The following is a 21,457-nucleotide window of genomic DNA, read 5'->3' on the forward strand; positions in this document are numbered from 1 at the left end:
GAGAAAGAGAGAAACGAGGAGGTCGTTGCCTCTGTGTATTACCGCCGCCTGTGGCGAAGATAGTGAGCTCAAGGTTGTTGCCTTGAAGCTTCACCATTGTACATCTCTGTTCATAGTGATAGTTGGAGTTTGAGGACTCCCGTGGTTTTTCCCATATAGGGTTTCCACGTTAATCCCTGTGTCATCGTGTCTTTCTCTGTGTTTCCTATTTTCTGCTGCATTGATTCGCGAATACTCGGTTGTGGCCGAGCGGCGAAGGACAATCGGAGCATTGATTCTCGACATACACCTCTTCTAATTCGCCTTGGAGGAAAGCATTCTTGACATCCATTTGGTGGAGGTGCCACCCTTTCGTCGCTGCGAGTGCAATTACGGTCCGCATCGTCGTCATCTTTGCCACCGGGGCAAATGTTTCTTCGTAGTCGACGCCATGTGTTTGTGCGTATCCTTTCGCTACGAGTCGAGCTTTGTAGCGGTTGACGGAGCTGTCAGCATTATACTTCACATTGTAGATCCATCTACATCCGATCGCCTTCCTGTGCGGTGAGTGGGGAACAAGATCCCATGTGTCGTTCTTGCGTAGTGCACGCATCTCCTCATTCATTGCTTCGATCCAACGGGTCCTTCGCGGCTTCAGAAAAGGTTTCCAGCTCCCATACTATTGCGACCTTCATCATAAAAGAGTAATGGTACGCCATATAATCGTTGTAGCCAAATCGGCTTACGAGATTCTTTTCACGGGTGGATCGGTGGAGCTTCTCGTTTGGGGATACTACGGCTTTCTCCACCCCATTTGTCCGGATCTCAAGGCCTTCGAACTCACTATTGAGGGAGTGAGTCGATTCGTTGCCGTCAAAGTGATCGTCTTCATACTCCCGCATTTTCTCCTTCCCTTTGTCCATCTTCAGACTCGGCCGAGATGTGCTTTGATCGCTCCGGGGCTCTTGTGGCCCACTAAGCCTTGTCGTAATTGGGCTTTCTTCGAACATGCGCGTGAGTCGATCTTCGGCTTCTATCTCTATTTCGGCAGAATCCGGGTCGAGCGGAATCGAAGTTGAAGTTGTCTTTGGTGCGTACTAGGATGTGGACTCGTCGAAAACGACATCTCGACTTACTCGAGATTTTCGAGTTGAGGGGTTGTAGCACTTGTACCCTTTTGCTCTAGTGAGTATCCTACGAGGATACATTTCTCCGACTTCGGGTCGAGCTTTTGACGCTTCTCGTCGGGGATGTGCATGTACGCAATGGAGCCGAATATTCGAACATGCGATAGGTCTGGCTTCTTTCCGAAGAACTTCTCGTGCGGAGTAAGTTCGTGCACACTTGATGTCGTACACCGATTCATGAGATAGACGGTCGTGTTAGCTGCTTCCACCCAATACGATTTCGGCATGTGCTTTTCGTTAAGCATAGCCCGTGCTACTTCGAGAATGTGTTGATTCTTGCGTTCGGCCACTCCGTTTTGTTGTGGCATATGTCGACACGGAAACTCTCGCTGTATTCCTTCTTTCTGTGTTATTGCTAGGGCCGGACAACAGCCTAACACAAGGTGTCCACTTAAGACACGTCACCAAAGGGTGGTACGGCAGAATGACTTACGGCACAACGCTTAATTAGACCTTAATCGATTACTTAGCCATCCGTAATTAACACGTGTAAGATATAACAATAAATACAGAACGGTAATCAACACTTGAAGATTAAGACAATAAGCTTTATTAATTATCCGCTCCTCATTACATTGTAACCAGGCCTTTATATAGGTCTCCGGTGCGAAATACAAAACGATGCCAACCGGCACCTTTACAGAATCGTCCGGATCCGGATCGGCATACCGATTCCGGTCCGTCCATCCACATCTTTCTTATATAATAATATGTATATATTAAGACTACTAATTACAACAGTTCCCGAATAACTATTCCTTTCACACTCTGGTTTGGACCTCCTTAAGCCTTCTTTGCCGGCCGGTAACACATGGCATGCCCGTGGGACAATACCTTGTACGTCGAACCCACTGTCCAGCCCTTTTACGCTTCGTCCAAAATGTCCAGAATGTTTTGCTCCAAAATTTCCAATAGCTCGTCGGGAATCTGTTGTTGTTGTTGTGGTTGTTGCTGTTGTTCCGTTTGTGGTTGTGGCTGTTGCTCCGTTTGTGGCTGTGGCTCCGTTTGTCGCTCTAGCACCAGCGTTTCCATCGTTGGTTCCTCTGTCGGAGTTGTCTGTGGCTGACTGACCCCGGCCTGTTCCCCCTCCGGTCTTTGCACCGGCGACGGTTCCTCATCACTAAGGTTGACCGTTGCCACCTTTCGCGCTTTTTCTTCCCGGAGCCGGGACCGCTCATAGCTTTCGAACTGGATTTGAGCCTCCAACCGATCATCGTCCAGTTGAGCTACGAGCTGTCGGACCTGCACCAATTGTTCATCCGCCAGGGCTGTGAAATCTTCCGCTAGCTCATCCCTAATGGTGGTGAAGTCCTCCGAGGTCAGCATATAGCAGTCGTCGCCCTCCTTTCGCCGGTTTTCAACGTCCGCCCTAAGCAATTGGAGTTCCGCAGTATTTTGTGCCCATTTTGCCCACCAACGCACAGAGTTGTCATCAATCAAGCTTTTGGTTTTAGTGAGCCATGACCGGAGGATGCACTGGATCCGTTCGGCTCCCATCTGTGATTTATTTTCTGCGGCTTATCGCTCTTCCTTCAACTACTTGATGATCCGAACCGTGTCCGCCTCCTGCTCCCTATAATGCGACAATTGAGTTTGATAGGTTGTTTGCAACCTCTGTAGTACCATTGACGCTCTTTCCTTGTCTTCATGGTTCTGTTTGTGGAGCTCCATCCAGTCATTCGCCGCTTCCTCCAATAGCCTGGAACTTTCCGCTCGTTCTTCGGCGAGTGCCGTTGTGGCGCTATCAACCTCTTGCCGGAGCTCGGCCATCCGTTCCTGTTGTTGCTTATGCTCTGTCTCCAACTGCTTGTAGTCCCGATGCAGATGATCGAAATCATCGGTCTTCTGCTTCAGTCGTTGGTTGATCTGACGGCGCGCGCGGTCCTCCCTGTCCTTCTGTTGACGGAGCTCTTCCTTCAGCCTCTCTATTTCCGTCTCCGCCATCCGTCGCAGCTTGTCTTTTTCCTGCAGCACTTTCTCTTTTTCCTCCTTCAGCCGGTCTTTCCTGTTGTTCCGCCGGCGTCTGAGGTCCGGTCTTCCTTTGGTGTTGCCGGCTCGACTTCCGGTGTTGTTGGTTTCTCTGGTCGTCGATGTCTGGTTTGTGTTTGCATCTCTTCTCTGTCTTCTATGGTCCTTCAGTGTTAACCAACTCTGGTTCTTGTTCCGATTTTGGTTCCAACTCTCTCCACGTTGTTTCTTCTGGAACCATTGCCCATGCATTCTCAGCACATCCTGCCGGTCTCCGCTCCACACACTGCGACTTTCTCCGCAGTCTCCTGGTGGGCTTCTCTTTCCGGTTGTGTTGGCACCGGTTCCCTTTGCGTTGTTATTTATCCAGCCGTGCATCTTGCACCACGCTTTTGAGAACACGCACATTGTCGCTAACCGCTTTCGGAAACACGCAAATGGACACTAATCGCAACCTCGCACAAACATTGTTGCCATTCATGCATTCCTCCATAGACTTCCTCCAACATCTTCACCGTCATTTTCGTGTTTCGCCATTTCTTGCACTTAGTCGCTATGGCTTGCACATCCGCGTATCATTCTTTGACTTCGTCTGCAAAAGGGGGTCACCTTAGTGGTCGCCAAAAACTGTGTTATTGCTAGGGCCGGACAACAGCCTAACACAGGGTGTCCACTTAAGACACGTCACCAAAGGGTGGTACGGCAGAATGACTTATGGCACAACGTTTAATTAGACCTTAATCGATTACTTAGCCATCTGTAATTAACACGTGTAAGATATAACAATAAATACAGAACGGTAATCAACACTTGAAGATTAAGACAATAAGCTTTATTAATTATCCGCTCCTCATTACATTGTAATCAGGCCTTTATATAGGTCTCCAGTGCGAAATACAAAACGGTGCCAACCGGCACCTTTACGGAATCGTTCCGGATCCGGATCGGCATACCGATTCCGGTCCGTCCATCCACATCTTCTTATATAATAATATGTATATATTAAGACTACTAATTACAACAGTTCCCGAATAACTATTCCTTTCACACTCTGGCTTGGACCTCCTTAAGCCTTCTTTGCCGGCTGGTAACAAAAACGACGTCTCAACTTACTCGAGATTTTCGAGTTGAGGGGTTGTAGCACTTGTACCCTTTTGCTCTAGTGAGTATCCTACGAGGATACATTTCTCCGACTTCGAGTCGAGCTTTTGACGCTTCTCGTCGGGGATGTGCATGTACGCAATGGAGCCGAATATTCGAACATGCGATAGGTCCGGCTTCTTTCTGAAGAACTTCTCGTGCGGAGTAAGTTCGTGCACACCCGATGTCGTACACCGATTCATGAGATAGACGGTCGTGTTAGCTGCTTCCACCCAATACGATTTCGGCATGTGCTTTTTGTTAAGCATAGCCCGTGCCACTTCGAGGATGTGCTGATTCTTGCGTTCGGCCACTCCGTTTTGTTGTGGCATATGTCGACACGAAAACTCTCGCCGTATTCCTTCTTTCTGTAGAAACGCCGAAAATTTGTCGGAGAAGTACTCCTTGCCTCCATCCGACCAAAGACATCATACATGTCGGCCCGTGGCTTTCTCAGAGTCATTCTTAAATTTTTGGAAGTGTCCGAACACTTCGCTCTTTTGTTGCATGGGGTAGATCCAGGTATTCCTGGAGAAGTCATCGATGAAGGCCACGTAGTATCGGCATCCGCCGAATGTAGCCGTCTGAGCCGGACCCCATACATCGGAATGAATTACGTCAAGTACGCCTTTGCTCACGTTCCGCTCCTTTGGAAATGGGTGCCGATGTTGCTTGCCGAATTGGCAAGTGGCACACACGCCTTCAATCTCTTTCTCCGTGAATGTCGGGAGCCCGATGACGACTCCTTTCGATTGCATTGCCTTGAGCTTTTGGAGGTTGATATGGCCAATCTGCTTGTGCCATAACTCTATGTCAAAATCGGCTTTCATGCCCTTTGCGAACATGGCCAATTTCATCTCGTGTGAGTCGAGAATGAATATTCGGCCCTCTCTTCATCCGCGAGCGATGAGTCGGCCCTCTTTTTCGATGAAGCAACCACCTTGATTAAATCGTACTTGCATTCCTTGCTCTACAATTTGGCCGACGGAGACCAAATTCTTCGTGATAGTTGGTACATGCAAGACATTTTTAATATAAGTTTGCTTACCTTCTTCTCCGAACGGAACATTGCTGATGTGCCGAATCGGGTGCATAGTGTCGTCTCCGGTTTCGACAAAGCCGGGTCGGTCCGGCTCTTGAAGTTCTTGGAACCATTCTTGATGTGACGTCATATGGTTCGAGGCACCGGAATTGACGAACCATACGTCTTCCGGACCGAAGGCATTAGTAGAAGTAGAGGCCGACATAGAATTCGCTCTATGTCTCATCACGAACATTCCGTCGCGATCGTCATAGTCGGAGTTGAGGGTGTAGTTGGTGAGTTGTCAGCTAGTGGAAGCCGACTCGCGTATCTTCTTATGACATTCTTCTTCGTGGTGACTGATTTTTCCGCAATATCCGCATTCAACCGAGCTTTGTCGGTTCAGACCGGAATGGAAGCTCCCCCTTCTTCTGAAGGTCCCTCAATGGCTTCTGTCTTGATGCCGAAATTGCGAGTTGTTTTCGTAAGTCGGACCTCGTCCGCCTCGTCCTTGGCCGAATCAGCCTCTTCTTGCACGACCATGTCCTCTTCCTCCATCCGAATGTGTGTAGAGCATGTGGCCTTCTAAGGCGTTGCTCCTCGTTCAAACATGGTTTTCTTCGACCAACAACACAAATTGAAGATCATAGGAGGGTGGATTCTCCCGTGCTAGTACGACGGTCTGCATCGCGCCGAATCGTGGTGCAAGGCCGCCAAGGCATATTTGCACCATCACATCATCGTCCACATTGATGCTTATCGAGCCAAGAGAGTCGCAAAGATCCTTGATCTTCAAGGTGTATCTTGTGATGGACATATCCCTTTGTTGAATGTTGTTCAACTCTTGGAGGAGTTGAAGCTTTCTCGCGGTAGTGTTGGCGGCGAAAATATTTCATAGATTCTCCCACGCTTCTTTCAGCGTCTCGGCTTCTTGAATATACCCGAGCATGTGGTTGTGAACACATGTCGCCAAGCAATACATCACTCGGCTTGCCGCTTGCTCCCACGTTGCATTGTCGACGTCTTCCAGCTTGGGTCGGTTTTCTTGTGCTCCCACTTCTCGCTAGGGAGAGCGCTCCTCATTTGAGTATTTATTGTCGATTAAGCTTCCTTTCTTCTTTTCCTTCTCTCTTGAACACGAGCTATGTAGTAGTACTACGATAGCGATGAGCTGGTTCTTCTTGAACGTCGGTGTAGAGCACAACACACGATCACGATGAGGCGAGTGGGCTAGATCGAGCTACCAAATCGCTCTGATACCATGTAAAGAATCGATGGTGGTTCTTGTGTAGCGGAAGAGATGTGTGTTATGTGTATGTGTGAGAGGAAAGAGGAGAGGAGAGAAACACAAGATGGATAAGAGACAAAATGAAGTACTCAAGAAGTAGGAGATGTATATTAACAAGGAGAATATGATAAATGAAAATGTAGCATTACAAGGAATCACAACCAACTTAGTATGAAGTATGAGGAGAGTGCTTTATATAGAGTCACCCTCTCTCTTCATTAACTTTACAACAACCACTCTCTCTCTTGGGGAACATGAAGACTTATAGTCATGGGGAATATGTAACTCATTAGTTATGTGTCATAGAATATGATTCTATGACAAATAGTTAATGTGTAGAGAGTAGTGGTGTGACTCTTCACCTTTGAGTAATCATGGTTTCTCAAAAGGTGTGTTCACACGTTGCACTATGCTGAGCTTGATTCTCAACAACTCCCCCTTGTCATCGATTGTCGGCTTTCGGCCTGACTAGTCAGCTCCTCCCATAGGAGGGACATATTCCTAACAAACTTGAGGATGTGGATGCTTGTATATGTGGGGGTTGTGCTCCCTTCAACACCCCGCGACTTAGTTTTTCGACAGGTCGTCCTGGTAACTATGGTCAACCAATTGTACTTTTGCACATTTTGTTTCTGTGTTTGATTGTTCCATTTTCGATAGTGTTGCTTCACGTGTCCATAGTTATTGTTGAAAAAACACTTAGGTCTTCCTTGTGCATCATGCGTTGGCAGAGTCCTTCTTGATTGCAGTTGAGCGTTTGGGACATCGACTTCCATTGGTGTGGCGTTGCTATTGTACTACTTCTCGGGAGTGCAGCTGGATGACCAAGTCATCAGGAGCTCATTTTGTGTTATTGCTTCAATGTGTTGTGCAATGAGGATGGCTTCTTGAAATGTCTTAGGGCTATGGTCGCGCACTCGACGATATATATCCGGGCGTAGACGTGGCCATAAGAAGAATAGCTTCATTGATTTTGGCATTGTCGGATTTGCGCGGGTAAGTAATTGTTGTAATCGTATTGCAAATTGTGTTACTGGTTCATGTTGTTGTTGTTTGATTGTCTCTAGTTGCTACAAGGCCATTTGAGTTGAGTCATGGTGAGCGAAATTCCCGATCATGAGGGATTTAAGTATCGACCAATTGTTCTTGGCCTCCTCTGTTTGCTGTATGAACCATGTTGCTACGATGCCCTCCAATAACGTTCACATTTCTAGTGCTTTCTGTTTTCGGGCCACTGATGATAGCGTGCCACCATTTCAAAATGATCGAGCCAAGAAAGGATGTCCTCAGACGGTAGACCATAGAAGGATTTAGGTCGTACTCGTGGATCTGGGCAATTAGCATGCATATCTGTCTATGAAGAGACAAAAGATAGCATGGCCCGATTAGTCAGATTTGATTGTATTGCGATGTTAGATACCGATTGTATTAGTTGATCTATCTGGAAAGTTTGACGGTTTTCTTGGTGCTGTTGCAAGAATTCTGGATTCATGTCGGTGATTTTTGTTACACTGTTGTTCTATATTGGGGATGCCATATGATGTATGCTAGTTTTGACTTGCTTGTGCCTACGTCTTGTTGTGTTGGGGATTCTTGTTGTTGTTGTGGTGGTGTCTGATCTGTTGGAGTAGCAACGTCTTGTTTTGTTGCGGTTCTTTCTTGATGTGGTGTTTGAGTGCGGCCTGCCTTCACCAAAGTTTGTGAAATGCCTCAAACTCTCTTCCTTTCTTCCATTACATCTCAACTCTTTTATAGAGTCTCTTAGTACATTCCAAGATACCTTATGTTATCTTGGCACACTTATAATTACTACTCTAGTTACCTCTAGGCTCTAACGAAACCCCTAACTAAACTAAGGTATAACTCTCCTAAACCTAGGTATAGTTTCTTGGGTTAAGTGAGGGGTTTGGCCCATGTGGTTTTAGCAAGCGATCCCACAATATAATATCATAGTTACCATGTGATGAAGAGGTTTGAACCCATCATGAATGACCACCATTCTTACATACATACATACATACATATTAAGAAGAAGAAGAAGAGATTATTAAGGGCCCTTCTTACATACATACATATTAAGAAGAAGAAGAAGAAGAAGAAGAAGAAGAAGAGATTATTAATGAAGAAGAAAGGGGTAATTTTGTAAATTTCATTCTAAGAACGACATCCCGAATTTTAGGGTTAGGGTTGGTTTGCAGAAAGACAGACAGACAGACAGACAGACAGACAGAAGGTAAAAAGAATTCTAGGGTTTCGGCAATCTGTCAGGGATTTCTTCCTTCTCTCTGCCGTCTTCCTTCTGCCTGGTGTCTGTCTGCTTCTCTCTCTCTCTCTCTCTCTCTCTCTCTCTCTCTCTCTTTCTGTTCGTGTGTCTCGACGCCTTCTTTGGTTTGGATTTCTGCTTCGCTCGGCTTTTGTTTTCTTCTGCCATCGTCGTTCTCTTCACCTGTCAACAAGATGGAGGACATCTCGGGTGAAGCAGTGAAGCTTTTCGTGGGCCAGGTGCCTCGCCACATGACAGAAGAAGAGCTTCTCCCGATGTTCAAAGAAGCCGGACCTGTGCAAGAGGTCATCATCATCAAGGATAAAACCACCAAAGCTTCTCGGGGTAAGCTTCCCAAGAATCTCTTCAGGTTGCATTGTTTCTTTGTTTTTTCTGTCTGTCTGTCTGTCTCTTTCTGTTGTTAGGCATATGTCCTTACGAAACAGAACTTTTTTTGAATTTGTATGTATGTTTCAATAACGTCTGTTTTGAGAAGACGTCCCCTTTCTCTAGACAGACAGCATTTTGCAGTCTTCAGCATAACCGTGTTTCCTTTCTCTCGAAGAATTTTAGCATAACGATGTTCTTCCTCCTTTCTATCTACTTGTCTTTTCTAAGCGGACTGGATACAGAAACATTATGTACATTTGAGAAATTATGCTTTGTACACTGTTTAAACTAATTTTCACTACCAGGAAATATCCTAGAAAAAATAAAAAGAAATCTCTGTAAGTTTGCAGACTCACTGAAATTTTAATCTCACATCATACATAGATATGCGCCTAAACATTAAAGTTGACACATCCTGTTGGCAGCATCAACTCTCCATGCTCTTCTGGCTATGACTGGTGTAACACGTAAAAGTACACAATGCCATCAAAGAGTAAGAAAATCTGCCAGTGAAAGGATGATGAACAATCTATGTATCATCAATAACTGGGCTGCTGCTGCTTGAAAAGGCTAATGGTCGTCTAGATACTGAATTCTATTGCTATTCTACTATAGAGTAGTCACTGAGAAAGATGAATGAAATTCTTTTTAAGGGCAATGGTCTACTAAGACCTCTGAATTTTCTACATCAGACATCTGGAACTATATTTTAAGATCCATACAATGATGGAATTTTGGCACTAAAGTGGCTTTACTGTTCGCTATTCTATGAGGTGTTAAACTGAAACGAACAATTTGATGTAGTTGTGTATCAGATTCAAAGAAGTCAAATTTAAGCATGTTACTAAAAGTTTAGTTTCTTATTACTGTTAACATGCAGACTGATTGTATGCCTAAATGTTTAGGATGCTGCTTCGTCATCTATGAAAGCAAAGAAGTGGCAGATAATGCGATTGAAATATTCAATAACAAACGCAAACTACCTCCTGTATGAATTTTTATACTTGCAATTGTTGTATAAATTTTTTCAAAGGTAAAGCTTTTTTTGATCACGTCTCTTGGCCGCCCTTATAGCTTTCGACCCCTTTGCAAGTGAAATATGCTGAAGGTGAACTTGAGAAACTTGGTCAGTATATCTTGTTTTGTTTGTTCTTATCTTTACTCTTTATATTACAATTATACTTATAAATGCAAACTCATTGAGTATAATTGTGGGAGTTGCAGAGCATAAGCTATTTGTTGGGATGCTTCCAAAGAGTGTTACGGAAGAGGACTTAACTATGGCATTCTCTCCTTTTGGGGTTATTAAGGAGCTTACTGTGATCAAGGGCTCACAAGCAAGCAAAGGTAAGAAACAAGACTAAGGTGTTCCCGGTTTATGATTCTATAATTGGTGTTTAGACATGCAGAGTTAAAGTCTTGTTTGTTAAAAATTAAAGTTGGATCACTGATGGTATTTCATTGTTATTATTACTCTGCTTTATTTTGATAATTTGGTAGATTATGTTTCCCAGAGAAATATTTTCTTGGTTATAGTTATTTTAATATGCGCCTCATAACACCACATTCCACATGTCTGCCCAGGATGTGCATTTGTTAAATACGAAAATAAGGATCAGGCAGTTGCTGCTATTAAGGCTTTGAATGAGACTTACAAAATGGAGGTGTGTTTAGATTTCTTATAATTTTCTTTCATTTGTACGTTTCTAGTTTTGCAATAAACTTTCCAAGCACCTTTTAGTTACATGAAAATCCTTATCATCTGATAAGAAAATAGTCTTTGGCCTTCATGTTTGCCAAAATTGTGCATTTCTTGCTTTTGGCTTTTGTTTACTGTTTACTCTGAGAGGGAATCACATGACTCTGTTGAAGAATCCTCCAGGGTTCCTCGACTGCATTAGTAGTGAAATGGGCGGATACTGAGAAAGAAAAACAAGCTCGCAAACAACAAAAGCCTCAAGTTTCCACAGCAGTGCCAGCTCAGCCTGCACCATCATATGGATTTGTTCCAGGATCATATCCTGTCCCAGCTCCTGTAAATGGGTATGGATATCAGGTGATGTAACTTTTAAAGGATGCAGATCTTCTTCAGTGCATTTATAAGATTTAGTTATCGTTCATTCATAATGGGTAAACGATATTTAGAACTATGATTTCTTGAAAATGTGAAAATAGAGAGAGTAAGTAGGAAATGGTATTTTATGGACAGAAAATGGACTATCCGAAATTCAAATTAATTAATCCTGAAATTGCCTGTCTCAGTCATAAGCTGTAAACTAACCAGCGTACTATTTTGTGTAAACTGTTAAGTATTTTTAGTTGGAAGAACAAAGGATTATGTAACATACAAGGTAGTCAATCCTATTATCACTTACAATCTATAAAGTAGATTCCAGGGGGTTTGATTGTTCCTTTTGTAGATGCATGCAGTTCAGTGTTTATATTATAGATGTAGTCAATGGGAAGTTTCCTTTCAATACCGATGACAAGCAGAAGTGATGTGGATTTTTAATTCAGTCCTTTATGTAAGTTGTATTCTAGTGATTCGACGATTCGTGATGATGTACTTATGGAGATTCTGTAAATACGCTGATATAGTAATGTACATCATACAGGGTTACTGGGAAATGAATTATTTCATGCATATTAAGTGGGCTACTTATTTACAATAGCAATTGCTGCCAGAAAGAGAAATGATAACTTCATTGCTCACATTCTTTGCCACATACTCAATCCTCCGGCTATGTATTTATGAGTTGTAGCATATCAATGTGTAAACATTTGTCCAAAATAGCTCAGCTGTATGGATAATGACTTTCAAAGTAAGCACGATAGTGGTCGTACAACTATTTGTTTAGGTAAGGTCGTCAACTACCGTGAAAAAAGATTGAGTGAGTCTGTGCCAGAATTATTTTTAGTTATTAACTCTGAATGGGGTAATTGATGAGCTACTTTCCCTTTGAGTATCATGCTTAAATTTTTCTTACATATGTGGCCAAAGTAGTGTGCTTGAAATATAAATTGTACTCCTAAAACATTGCTGATTAGTGTCTTAAATTTTGATGTATGATGTTTATCTCTGTAAAATATATTGTGCAAGTTCCTTTCAAAACTGATACTTGACCATCTCTCTTAGGAAATGAATGTAATAAATTGGGAGACAAATGTTGGTATATAGTATAAATTAGGATATGTTCCCCCCAGGCCTTAATTTGTAATTCGTAGTTATGTCACTATTAAATAATTTTTGAAAGCAGCCTCTCCATGTTTGTGTTGTTCAGGCACAAAATCCATATGGCCTATCATCATACTCTGCTGCTCCCTTGATTGGTCAGTCTGCTGTTCCTGGAGCCATGCTAGGAGCACCCACGACTGGACCTGTTTCTGCTGCTAACTATGATATGACCACATCTAATCCCCTTCTGGCATCAAACTATGGACAATCTCAACCACCCAACTATGGGCAATCTCAACCATCAAACTATGGACAAACTCAACCATCAAATTATGGGCAATCTCAACCATCTAGCTATGGTTACAACAGCTTTCCTGGTATTCAGTATCCAACAGCACAACAAGCCAGTTATCCGGCACAAGTAAGCACCCCTAGTTTATATCAAAGTACTGGATTGCCTAATGTTGGCATGGGATCATCTATGAGCATGCTTCCTTCTGCAAAGACTCCAGTTTCTCCACAGGTTGAAGGTATTGTAAGGAAGAATGTTACTGTCCTATTATTATTTTTTGACATTTATTTTTGAAATGTATGAGCATTTGCACCCTTTAGGTCCACCTGGTGCCAATCTGTTCATTTATCATCTCCCCGCTGATTTTGGTGATTATGATCTAACAACAACATTCCAACCATTTGGCAAGGTTGTTAGCGCTAAGGTCTTTATTGATAAGAACACTGGTCTAAGTAAATGTTTTGGTAAGTATTTTTCCACATTTCTCTTAAAAACTGTTTTAAAACTATTATTTGAATGTGTCTCAAAATCTTAATTGATATCAGGTTTTGTTAGTTATGATACATCTGGTGCTGCACAATCTGCAATTGCTGCTATGAATGGTGCTCCGCTGGGAGGGAAAAGACTAAAGGTGCAGCTGAAAAAGGATAGCAGACAGAATAAACCATATTAATGGTGCTATCATCACTAAAGAATTCAGAGTGTAGGCACATGTTGAGTCAGACAGTCTTCTCACCACGTGTGCAATTAGTCTTCCTGAGCACAAATCCACATATGATTGCTTACCCTGGACTCTGGTGGCCGCTGAACTGTACCAGCTGCTGAATGAATTCCTATAACAGAGACTCATTCCGGTAGCAGCTGATTCTGAAGGTGTGGGGCTTTAGGTCCTTCTGAAGTAAAAATCTTTCAGATTTTTCCATGTAACCAGACAACACTTTTTTGTGGAGCATAATGTTCTTGCATTAGACACTAAATGTTGTTAGCAGTGAACGTGCATTGATTGATATATGTCAGTCAATATGACATGTTTGCCAACTATCTATGTTTTCTTGTGAGGGTTATGTGATTTTGTTTGTTTTAAGTGTCTTTTTTGTTGAGTTCGTGATGTGAATTCTGAATTTACTGTGAGTGTTTGTGAAGTTCAAAAGTCATGTCACAGTGGTATTGTTACACTTCGTTTGTATAAAGTGGGCATCTGTGCAACGTGGATAATATACGCTAAAGTTTGTGCCGAGCTATGTTTCGTGGCGAGTCCATAATTCTCAGGTATTTTGAATAATTTGTTGTGTTCCTTATTTCTTTCTGTGTGAGTTTTTTGGGGTCTGTCTATAGATGGCAGTAAATGTTATGTTGGGTTCTGCTTCTGGCAATGAGCTGTGCATCAGGTTTTTAGTACTAGTTTCATGGCAAATGTAAGATTAGGAGTTCTCAAATTTTAAACCCATAAGGTTAGGAGCTGACAATTTTTAAACCTTGTACTAATACATCGACTTGTTTATGCAGGCTTGATTCAGCACCTGGCTTGTAAGTTATCTGAGGTGAAGTTGATAAAATCAATTCTTTGTAGTGAACTCTGTCGTGGTGTTTTATGGAAAGTTCACAAATGGCGCCATGAACGATTATTTTGGGTTGTCTTGGATTTTGAGGGAAATGTCAAATAGCTCATTTGCAGTTAATATGAATGTTTTGATTTTTAATTGGCTGTTTTACAAATATAGTGTTGCAGGAGCCAGATGGTTATGAAAAGAAACAGTATATTCTTAGTTCTTTCATAATAGGGCAAAATTGTAGGAGCAGCTCTGGCTGGATAAATAGAGCTTTTGAGGGTTCTGACTCATGGGTCTATTGTGTTTAATCTTAGTACACATCTTATCATATATGATCATTCTTACAGTTCCCCTAAATGAACCCAAAGACTAGTAATACAGCTGAAGAGATATTTTACGAGAGGCATTTTGTGTAAGGTGTTCAATTTCTGAAGTACACATTATGAAACATGGATTATTTAGGCGTTATAATGAATTTTTTGTAAGTCTAAGCTCACTAGTTGACATCTTGAGTGTTGATTCACAGTTTACACCTTTGTGTTTTGTATTACCTATTTTGAGATTTGGCTTTTATTGCTATGTCTATAAACCCTCAAATCCAGGAATCCATTCTGATTATGATTTTTTATAATTGGGGCAGTATACATGCCAAGCTTATCCATTCATATCCATAATATTTCTGTTCTCAATTTATTGCATGTTATATTTTATATATATACAAAACATGCAATAATGTGCTTGTATCTCACCTGGTGCATATATGAAAGTAATGAAGGAAAGAAGTTCATATTTGCATTGCATGCGGCCTTTTATCTGGCTGATTTGTAAATGATAAGTGCATTTTTGGTGCCCCTATATTGTTCCATTGACACCGAGTATAGCAAGAGAAAAGGCTTGAAACATTGAAGCCAAAAGTCTCTGCAGGAGTTTAATGCTGAGTTGATAATAATGCAACTTCATTCATTCTGGTCTTCAACACAAGCCTCAAGCAAACCAATAATTGCCAGGCATCAGGTCCTGAGTGAAGTCTTAAATATGAAAGCATGAAGTCTCAAGAGTGATGATATGAGTTGATAATGATGTGGTTCTGGTATTTTACACAGGCCTTGAGCAAACCAATAAAGCTCAACTGAAGATGACCGATATAAAAAATCCTAGCAACATTGTCCATTTTGCTAGTCATGTGTGTCAATAATATTTCAAAATATAGGACGGGCAATTGATAAGCTGAGCTGTAAGGTAGAATCCATACATGTTTTTGATGTAGGACAATAGCCACAATTATTATCTAATCATGTCGATGGAAACCCAACTAAACCTCATTTGAAAGTAAATTAATGAGAATTTTGTTAAGAAAAATAAATAATTTTTGGTTGATTATCCTAAGTTTCTTAATAAGAAAAATGATTGTTGCAAGGAAGGTTGTTATACCCCATATTTGATCCTAGAGATTCATGAATATAAATACTCAATCCAAGTGGAGGATGCCATTTTTTCCATCACTTAAAATAATGCCCACCCTTTTGACTCTAGATATGACAGTACAATATTTTAAACACCAACAATGACATTAAGTCTATAATCAATTATCAAACGTCTGCTGGACGAGTATGAATGAACAAATATTATATATTCTATATTCAATAATATGGGCGTGTTTACAAAATTACAATAATCTTCTTCTACCATTTTGGGAAGCACATCATAGCTAAATTATTCCAATTAAATACCTTCTAATACTTTCCTGTTCATAATTGATCACTATCATCACCACAATAAATAACTTAACTTGGCAATTCCTCCACATTATTTTTATTCCCAGCACAGCAAATTTGTACATGTTATCAGTTATTTTATTCATCTGATATTCATACCTGAGATAATCAATAAATATTGCTGTGCCTGTCAAGCAAAGACAATTTTTTTCTACACCCAAACCTGGATGATTGCATAATAACCTGAAGTTTAGAGTGGGATGCTACTAATTGCATAAGAGTTAAAATATGATCCTTCAGCCACGTTGCAGCAAATTATCTACCAATTCTCAGCATTTGCCATGTGTAGGAGGAGACAGTGAACATACTCCAAAAAGAAAGAATAAAATATCCCCAAGAGAGCAAACCAACTGCATACTCTGATATCATAGAGAAATTGAACACTACTGTATAGTCAATAATATGGGCATTTCCAATTTTTTTCTTTGATAATTTTCAAGAATCATTATAATTTATAGTCCAAAAAATAAATAAGCTCTATATTCCATAATACAAACTTTTTCAATTATCTTCTTCCGATCACTTTCCAGTCCATAATCAGTATGCCATTATTACATATGATTAATCATTGTAGTCACTGCACTAAATAATCAACTTTGGCAATGCTGCAATCATCCATATTATTTTTCTTCCCGAAATAGACATTCTATACATTTTGTCAGGCATTCTATTCATCTGATCCAACTATTAATGCCTGACATAAATCTATATACATAATTGCTGTACATTTGCAATGCAATCAAGTAATCAATTCTCATATTTGTCGATAGAAGGACCATTTTTTCCTACTACACCTTCAAACATATAACATATATCTAAAAGAATCTATATAAACAATACCCAATGCAAACTCTGATAATTACATACTATTAAGATTAGTTGTGAGATATTCATTCACTGGTATGGTGTTTGCACCACCATACCAGTCTATGAGGTATATGTCCTGTATTTTCAGAGCGTAGAAGTTGAAATTATGATCCTTTGGCCAGGCTGCAGCAACATGTCTATCAATTCTTAGTATTTTCCATGTGTAAGAGACCACCAACATACATAAAACAGGAGGAAAATAGACTCGATTCTTTAAAAACATAACCACAGGTTTTGAAATTGGTACCTTTCATCTCAGGATGCCTTGAGAACAGAGCCAGTTTTGCAAAGCTTGCTTCTTGCATGCTTCCGTCTATGACACGCATCTGTGTGGATGAAAAATAACTTAAAAAAAGAGAATCACAACTTGTGTGTGTGTGTATATATATTATATATAAATATAGATTTCTGAGAGGTATATCAATATGTGCATCAACGTACATCTATCATGCATACTTCTACACATACTGATACAATTAGGTATATGTATAACATCCACGCAAATATGCAATGTATTAACACCCCTGCATACAATAGGAGATTCACTCACCCAGTTTCAAAACATGGATATGGATGCACCCATATGCCACTTTCTGCATATGCATATCAATGCAGACAATTGGAGATTGCAGTTTTTACAACAGTAAAAAATCACACCTACATTATATAATGTTGAAAAAACAGCCAGAATCATAGAAAAACAGCAGTAGTTTACAAGACCTGTCCTGAGAGGGTGATCTTAGCACAAACTGGGTTCTCAGTATCCTTGTTGCCACAAGTTCCTAAAGGGGCCTCACTGATGGTCAATGATGAATATGGAATGATAGCCAAATCTCGTGGTGTAGGATCAAGACTCGATAGATAAAAGTAAGGTATGCCAGTTGAGTTCTCCACAGGACCATCACTGTAGGAAGCTACATTCCTGAAATTTTGTGAAACAATTCAAAACACATGAATGAATAAAGCCCTTCACTCCTAAACAATACAAGTCCTTTGACACAAAGGTATTAGAATCATACCCAAATGGAATACCATTGAGATGAACTGACACAGTGCTGCAAATTAAACACAACGAAGAGTTGAACTCAATTTCATGGATACTGAATTTAAATAGGAATTCATTATGCACAATGATTCAAAGCAATATAAAAGTTTCTGCTTTCTCAACACAAACAACAGTGATCTAGTTTAAGATAATGATAATACTCTTCTTGGCAGTAAACCTATCATTACCTTGTACTATGAATGTTCTAATCTCTTGAAAGTACTGAAAAAGTCTAGTTAAATTTTGCACTAGGATTACTAAAAGGATATTCAGTTCAATCCTAGTGGCCTTTAATAGAAGGATATCTTATTAGCTCTAAGTCATGTTCTTCAGCAATAGGGTATATAAAGATAAATTTAATCTTCTCCAAACTCCATATTCTAATCTGAATGGTGTACTAATCTATACAAAATATCAACGAAATCGCTTGATTAAGCTTTACAACATATCTTTTTAATCTCTGCATAAGGTTCACATGCTTCATATCATATTAGGGCTTTATTTCACAAACTTATGTTGCTCAGTCAGCTTAAGGGACTTTAAGAAAACTGATCAATAAGATTTCAGTGTAGCGAGAGGAATTCACTGCAAGAACATGCTGAATAAAACAATGAGATTTTCAGAAAATCAGGGTGGGTTTCTTTGATCCGAGAACTGAATTTAGTCTTTATTTGAACCGAGAACTCAAAAGGGTTTTCGTTTAGCTGACAGATGGAATTAGGTCATTATGAGCTGAAATTAAGTTCCACTGGAAAAACGAGAAATAAAGCAGAGATGGATTTGGAACCTGATAACACCCCAATCGTTGGATCGAACCAACCATCTGGCCATGGCCCAAGCATCATCTGGATCCGGGCGCCCAATCTGACGAAGCCGTCCATATGCCTCAAGCTTAACAGGGCACAGGAAGAAGAAGAAGAGGAGGAAGACGGATATGGAGATGGAGATTTGCATACCCAAAAGCTTCTGTATCTGCCGCTATGTCTTCGATACCTCTCTCTCTCTGTCTCTCTGTGTCAAGCCTTCTCTTCTGTATTTAAAATTTGGACCCCTCTCTCCCTCTCTCTCTCATGCAACAAACAATTTTCCATTCATTCATTAAGCTTTTTAATAATAATAATAATAATAATAATAATAATAGCAATAATAATAATAATACCTCCTCTCTCTCTTTTTGTTTACTCATGCAATTTTACCATCTCTCTCTCTCTCTCTCTCTCTCTCTCTCTCTCTCTCTCTCTCTTTGGTGAAAACACGCGGTTGTGTCGCAGCTCTCCAGTATTGTGAAATTTAGAACAATATCTGTAGCTCTTCATTTGGAGCATTTTGAACATACCGAGCAGAAACCCATTGTGGAGAACTCAAATAACAACGGGTCAAAACATGTCATATATACGATAAGTACTTCCAAATGATGCGTGCTATATATAGGGCATTTAATGAACCCAATGTGTACAAATCCTCCAATGGAATGGTGCAAAAGAAGCACGTGGGTAACCCTAGTCCTTTGTCTCCTTAAGGTTGAACCTAACTGGACCAACCCCCCACCAATCATGACTCTCCATATGAATTGCCTTTGCACAAAATGGCAAATGGGAATGCTAATCACGTTGCAATATTTGTCACCACCTTGCATTTGACGTACATTCTACAACTTTTTTGCTTTAGGTAACAATTAAGATAATGATGTCGTTACGTGATGATACGATATATTTGTAGTGACCTATAACAAGCGTGTATAATCCTTTAACTGGCAATCCACCCAAGGTGCATCGTTTGTTTTCATTGGCAAAAATCCACGCGATAATGGTATAACTTGTAATTTCTCCCAAATAAATCCATAATTTGGGGGAATACGTAACTATCATTTAGCATCTTCTATTCTGACAACTTTTGAGATTCACTATCAACCATATCCCCCAAGTCTACAACCCCCAATTGAAATAAACGACTAAATTGAGATATGAGCTTCTCTCTGTTTCTCTTTATGCACAAGCCCATGTATGCATTATTTGCAAGTGCTCATGCAATAGGTTTGGGTCACTTCAGCCTAAACTCAAACCATTTAAGAAACTTGACACTTCAACCCAACCATGAAGTTGTTTAAACCAAAACCTTTTAGGGTATCAAATCGAAATGGCTTTAAGAGATTGGCAAACGGTGTTAACAAATATCTTGCGTTAATGCGTCCACAATCCTTCAAGTAACAGTTTTCTAACTAGAAGTCTTAAATTCTTCAATAAGAAGTTTCCTAATAATTCTCTAACAGAAAGTTGTTATTTTTTAAAGCACGGAAAGGACAGAATATTGGATTGGAAATGGTATACCATATTATGTTAATATGCTACAACTTTTGATTTCATAAAGTTAATTAATAATTCAAAAATGTGCTTAAGTTACCTGAACCATTAAGCCCTAAGTTAATTCATAATTCAAAAATATCCTATTAACTTGAACCAATATACAAAAGTTCAAATTAAATCAAAGTACATGACAATGGAGTGGAAAGTTCGCCCAACAACAAACCCACTCTTATATGATAGTGATAGGGTGATGAAAGAGATAAGAAATGACATCAAGTCAGAGGTGGCTTTGAAAGAATTAATGGCAGATGGCCACATCGAGGATTCCTTCACGCAAGTTCCGGAGACTTGGGTAGTTGTAGAGAGCCAACGTGAGACCCAAGAGATGGAAGGTGGTATTAAGGAGAAGGACTAAGATGGTGTGCACAACATCGAGGCGAAGATAGATATTGACGAGTCGATGGTGAATGATGACAATGACAAGACTTTCCCCTCACTGGTTCCAGAGACTTGGGCAGTTGCGTCCGAGAACCAATAGAAGACCCAAGAGATGGAAGGTGGCAACAAGGGGGAGTTCCAATCTAATGTGAATGATGACATCAAGACAAAGGTGTCGAAGGCGATTGACCAAAGACAAATGGATTCCTTCACACACGTTCTAGAGACTTAGGCAGTTGTGGTTCAAAGCCAACGTGAGACCCAAGAGACAGAAGGTGATGGCGGGGAAGCAAAGGTGATAGCCGACGCAAATAGTGGCCAACAAACACATATGGATCTCTCCACACTCGTTCTGGAGACTTGGGCATTAACCGATGTAAGACCCAAGAGAAGGACAATGACGACGAGGAAGCAAGGGTCGAAGCTGATGTGTGGGGAAAAGAGGCCAAGCAAAGCACAACAAAAAAAGATGAGGGCCAAGTGGGCCAAGAAGATTTGAAGGGTATTCCTCAAGATATTGATGTAACATTCAACTTGAAGGCAGACACTATCATTAAGATCGAGGAATCGATGGAGAACTCTAACATAAGAAGAAACCACAACGATGGACAAAGTGGGAAGCATGAAAAATGGTCGCGTAAGGATCTCGACGTGGGCATACACTTGACGATACTACACGGGGTACTCAAAATGGAGGAATCAAACTAATCATCGTAGCCAAAATCCCTCACTCTCTCTTCTTGGCACGTACCGGAGGACATGCGGTTTGGTGGGGG

At 40.9% G+C, this 21,457-nt stretch overlaps 2 protein-coding genes across 3 annotated transcripts; one reads left to right on the plus strand and one right to left on the minus strand.

Annotated features, from left to right (window-relative positions):
- Positions 1–8,976: 8,976 nt before the first annotated feature.
- Positions 8,977–14,655, plus strand: LOC147854003 (RNA-binding (RRM/RBD/RNP motifs) family protein). 2 transcript variants are annotated; one of them, XR_015531171.1, is made up of 10 exons: positions 8,977–9,191; positions 10,142–10,224; positions 10,311–10,362; positions 10,461–10,583; positions 10,821–10,900; positions 11,119–11,292; positions 12,518–12,941; positions 13,024–13,167; positions 13,249–13,576; positions 14,210–14,655. XR_015531171.1 is itself a non-coding variant. In XM_087332184.1 (9 exons), the coding sequence occupies exons 1-9, from the start codon at positions 9,041–9,043 to the stop codon at positions 13,374–13,376; spliced, it is 1,359 nt and encodes a 452-aa protein (XP_087188310.1). In that variant the 5' UTR covers positions 8,978–9,040; the 3' UTR covers positions 13,377–13,772. The 2 variants fall into 2 exon arrangements, 1 of the variants encoding a protein (XP_087188310.1); XM_087332184.1 differs by lacking the exon at positions 14,210–14,655 and having other exon boundaries at positions 8,978–9,191; positions 13,249–13,772.
- Positions 14,656–16,508: 1,853 nt separating this feature from the next.
- On the minus strand, positions 16,509–18,967 carry LOC147854004 (Pyridoxamine 5'-phosphate oxidase family protein). Its single transcript, XM_087331856.1, has 5 exons — positions 18,728–18,967; positions 17,915–17,950; positions 17,616–17,817; positions 17,143–17,221; positions 16,509–17,018 (listed from the first exon to the last, which is right to left on the minus strand). Exons 1-5 carry the CDS (start codon positions 18,892–18,894, stop codon positions 16,888–16,890), a joined length of 615 nt encoding a protein of 204 aa, XP_087187982.1. The 5' UTR covers positions 18,895–18,967; the 3' UTR covers positions 16,509–16,887.
- Positions 18,968–21,457: the final 2,490 nt, after the last annotated feature.

Source organism: Azolla caroliniana, unplaced genomic scaffold (assembly GCF_043228905.1).
Source record: "Azolla caroliniana isolate FFs.n. ecotype wild unplaced genomic scaffold, voAzoCaro1.0.p SCAF_16, whole genome shotgun sequence".
Taxonomy (NCBI): Eukaryota; Viridiplantae; Streptophyta; class Polypodiopsida; order Salviniales; family Salviniaceae; genus Azolla; species Azolla caroliniana.

Bases quoted from the DNA above. Each gene is read 5' to 3' on its own strand.
- LOC147854003 (XM_087332184.1), top strand. From the start codon at position 9,041: ATGGAGGACATCTCGGGTGAAGCAGTGAAGCTTTTCGTGGGCCAGGTG. The intron at 10,225-10,310 runs GTATGAATTTTT...CCGCCCTTATAG, and splicing joins ACAAACGCAAACTACCTCCT to CTTTCGACCCCTTTGCAAGT. The intron at 10,363-10,460 runs GTCAGTATATCT...TGGGAGTTGCAG, and splicing joins AGGTGAACTTGAGAAACTTG to AGCATAAGCTATTTGTTGGG.
- LOC147854004 (XM_087331856.1), bottom strand. From the start codon at position 18,894: ATGCAAATCTCCATCTCCATATCCGTCTTCCTCCTCTTCTTCTTCTTC. The intron at 17,818-17,914 runs GTATGATTCTAA...ACAAAATTTCAG, and splicing joins CTCAATGGTATTCCATTTGG to GAATGTAGCTTCCTACAGTG. The intron at 17,019-17,142 runs GTACCAATTTCA...ATGTTGCTGCAG, and splicing joins AAGGCATCCTGAGATGAAAG to CCTGGCCAAAGGATCATAAT.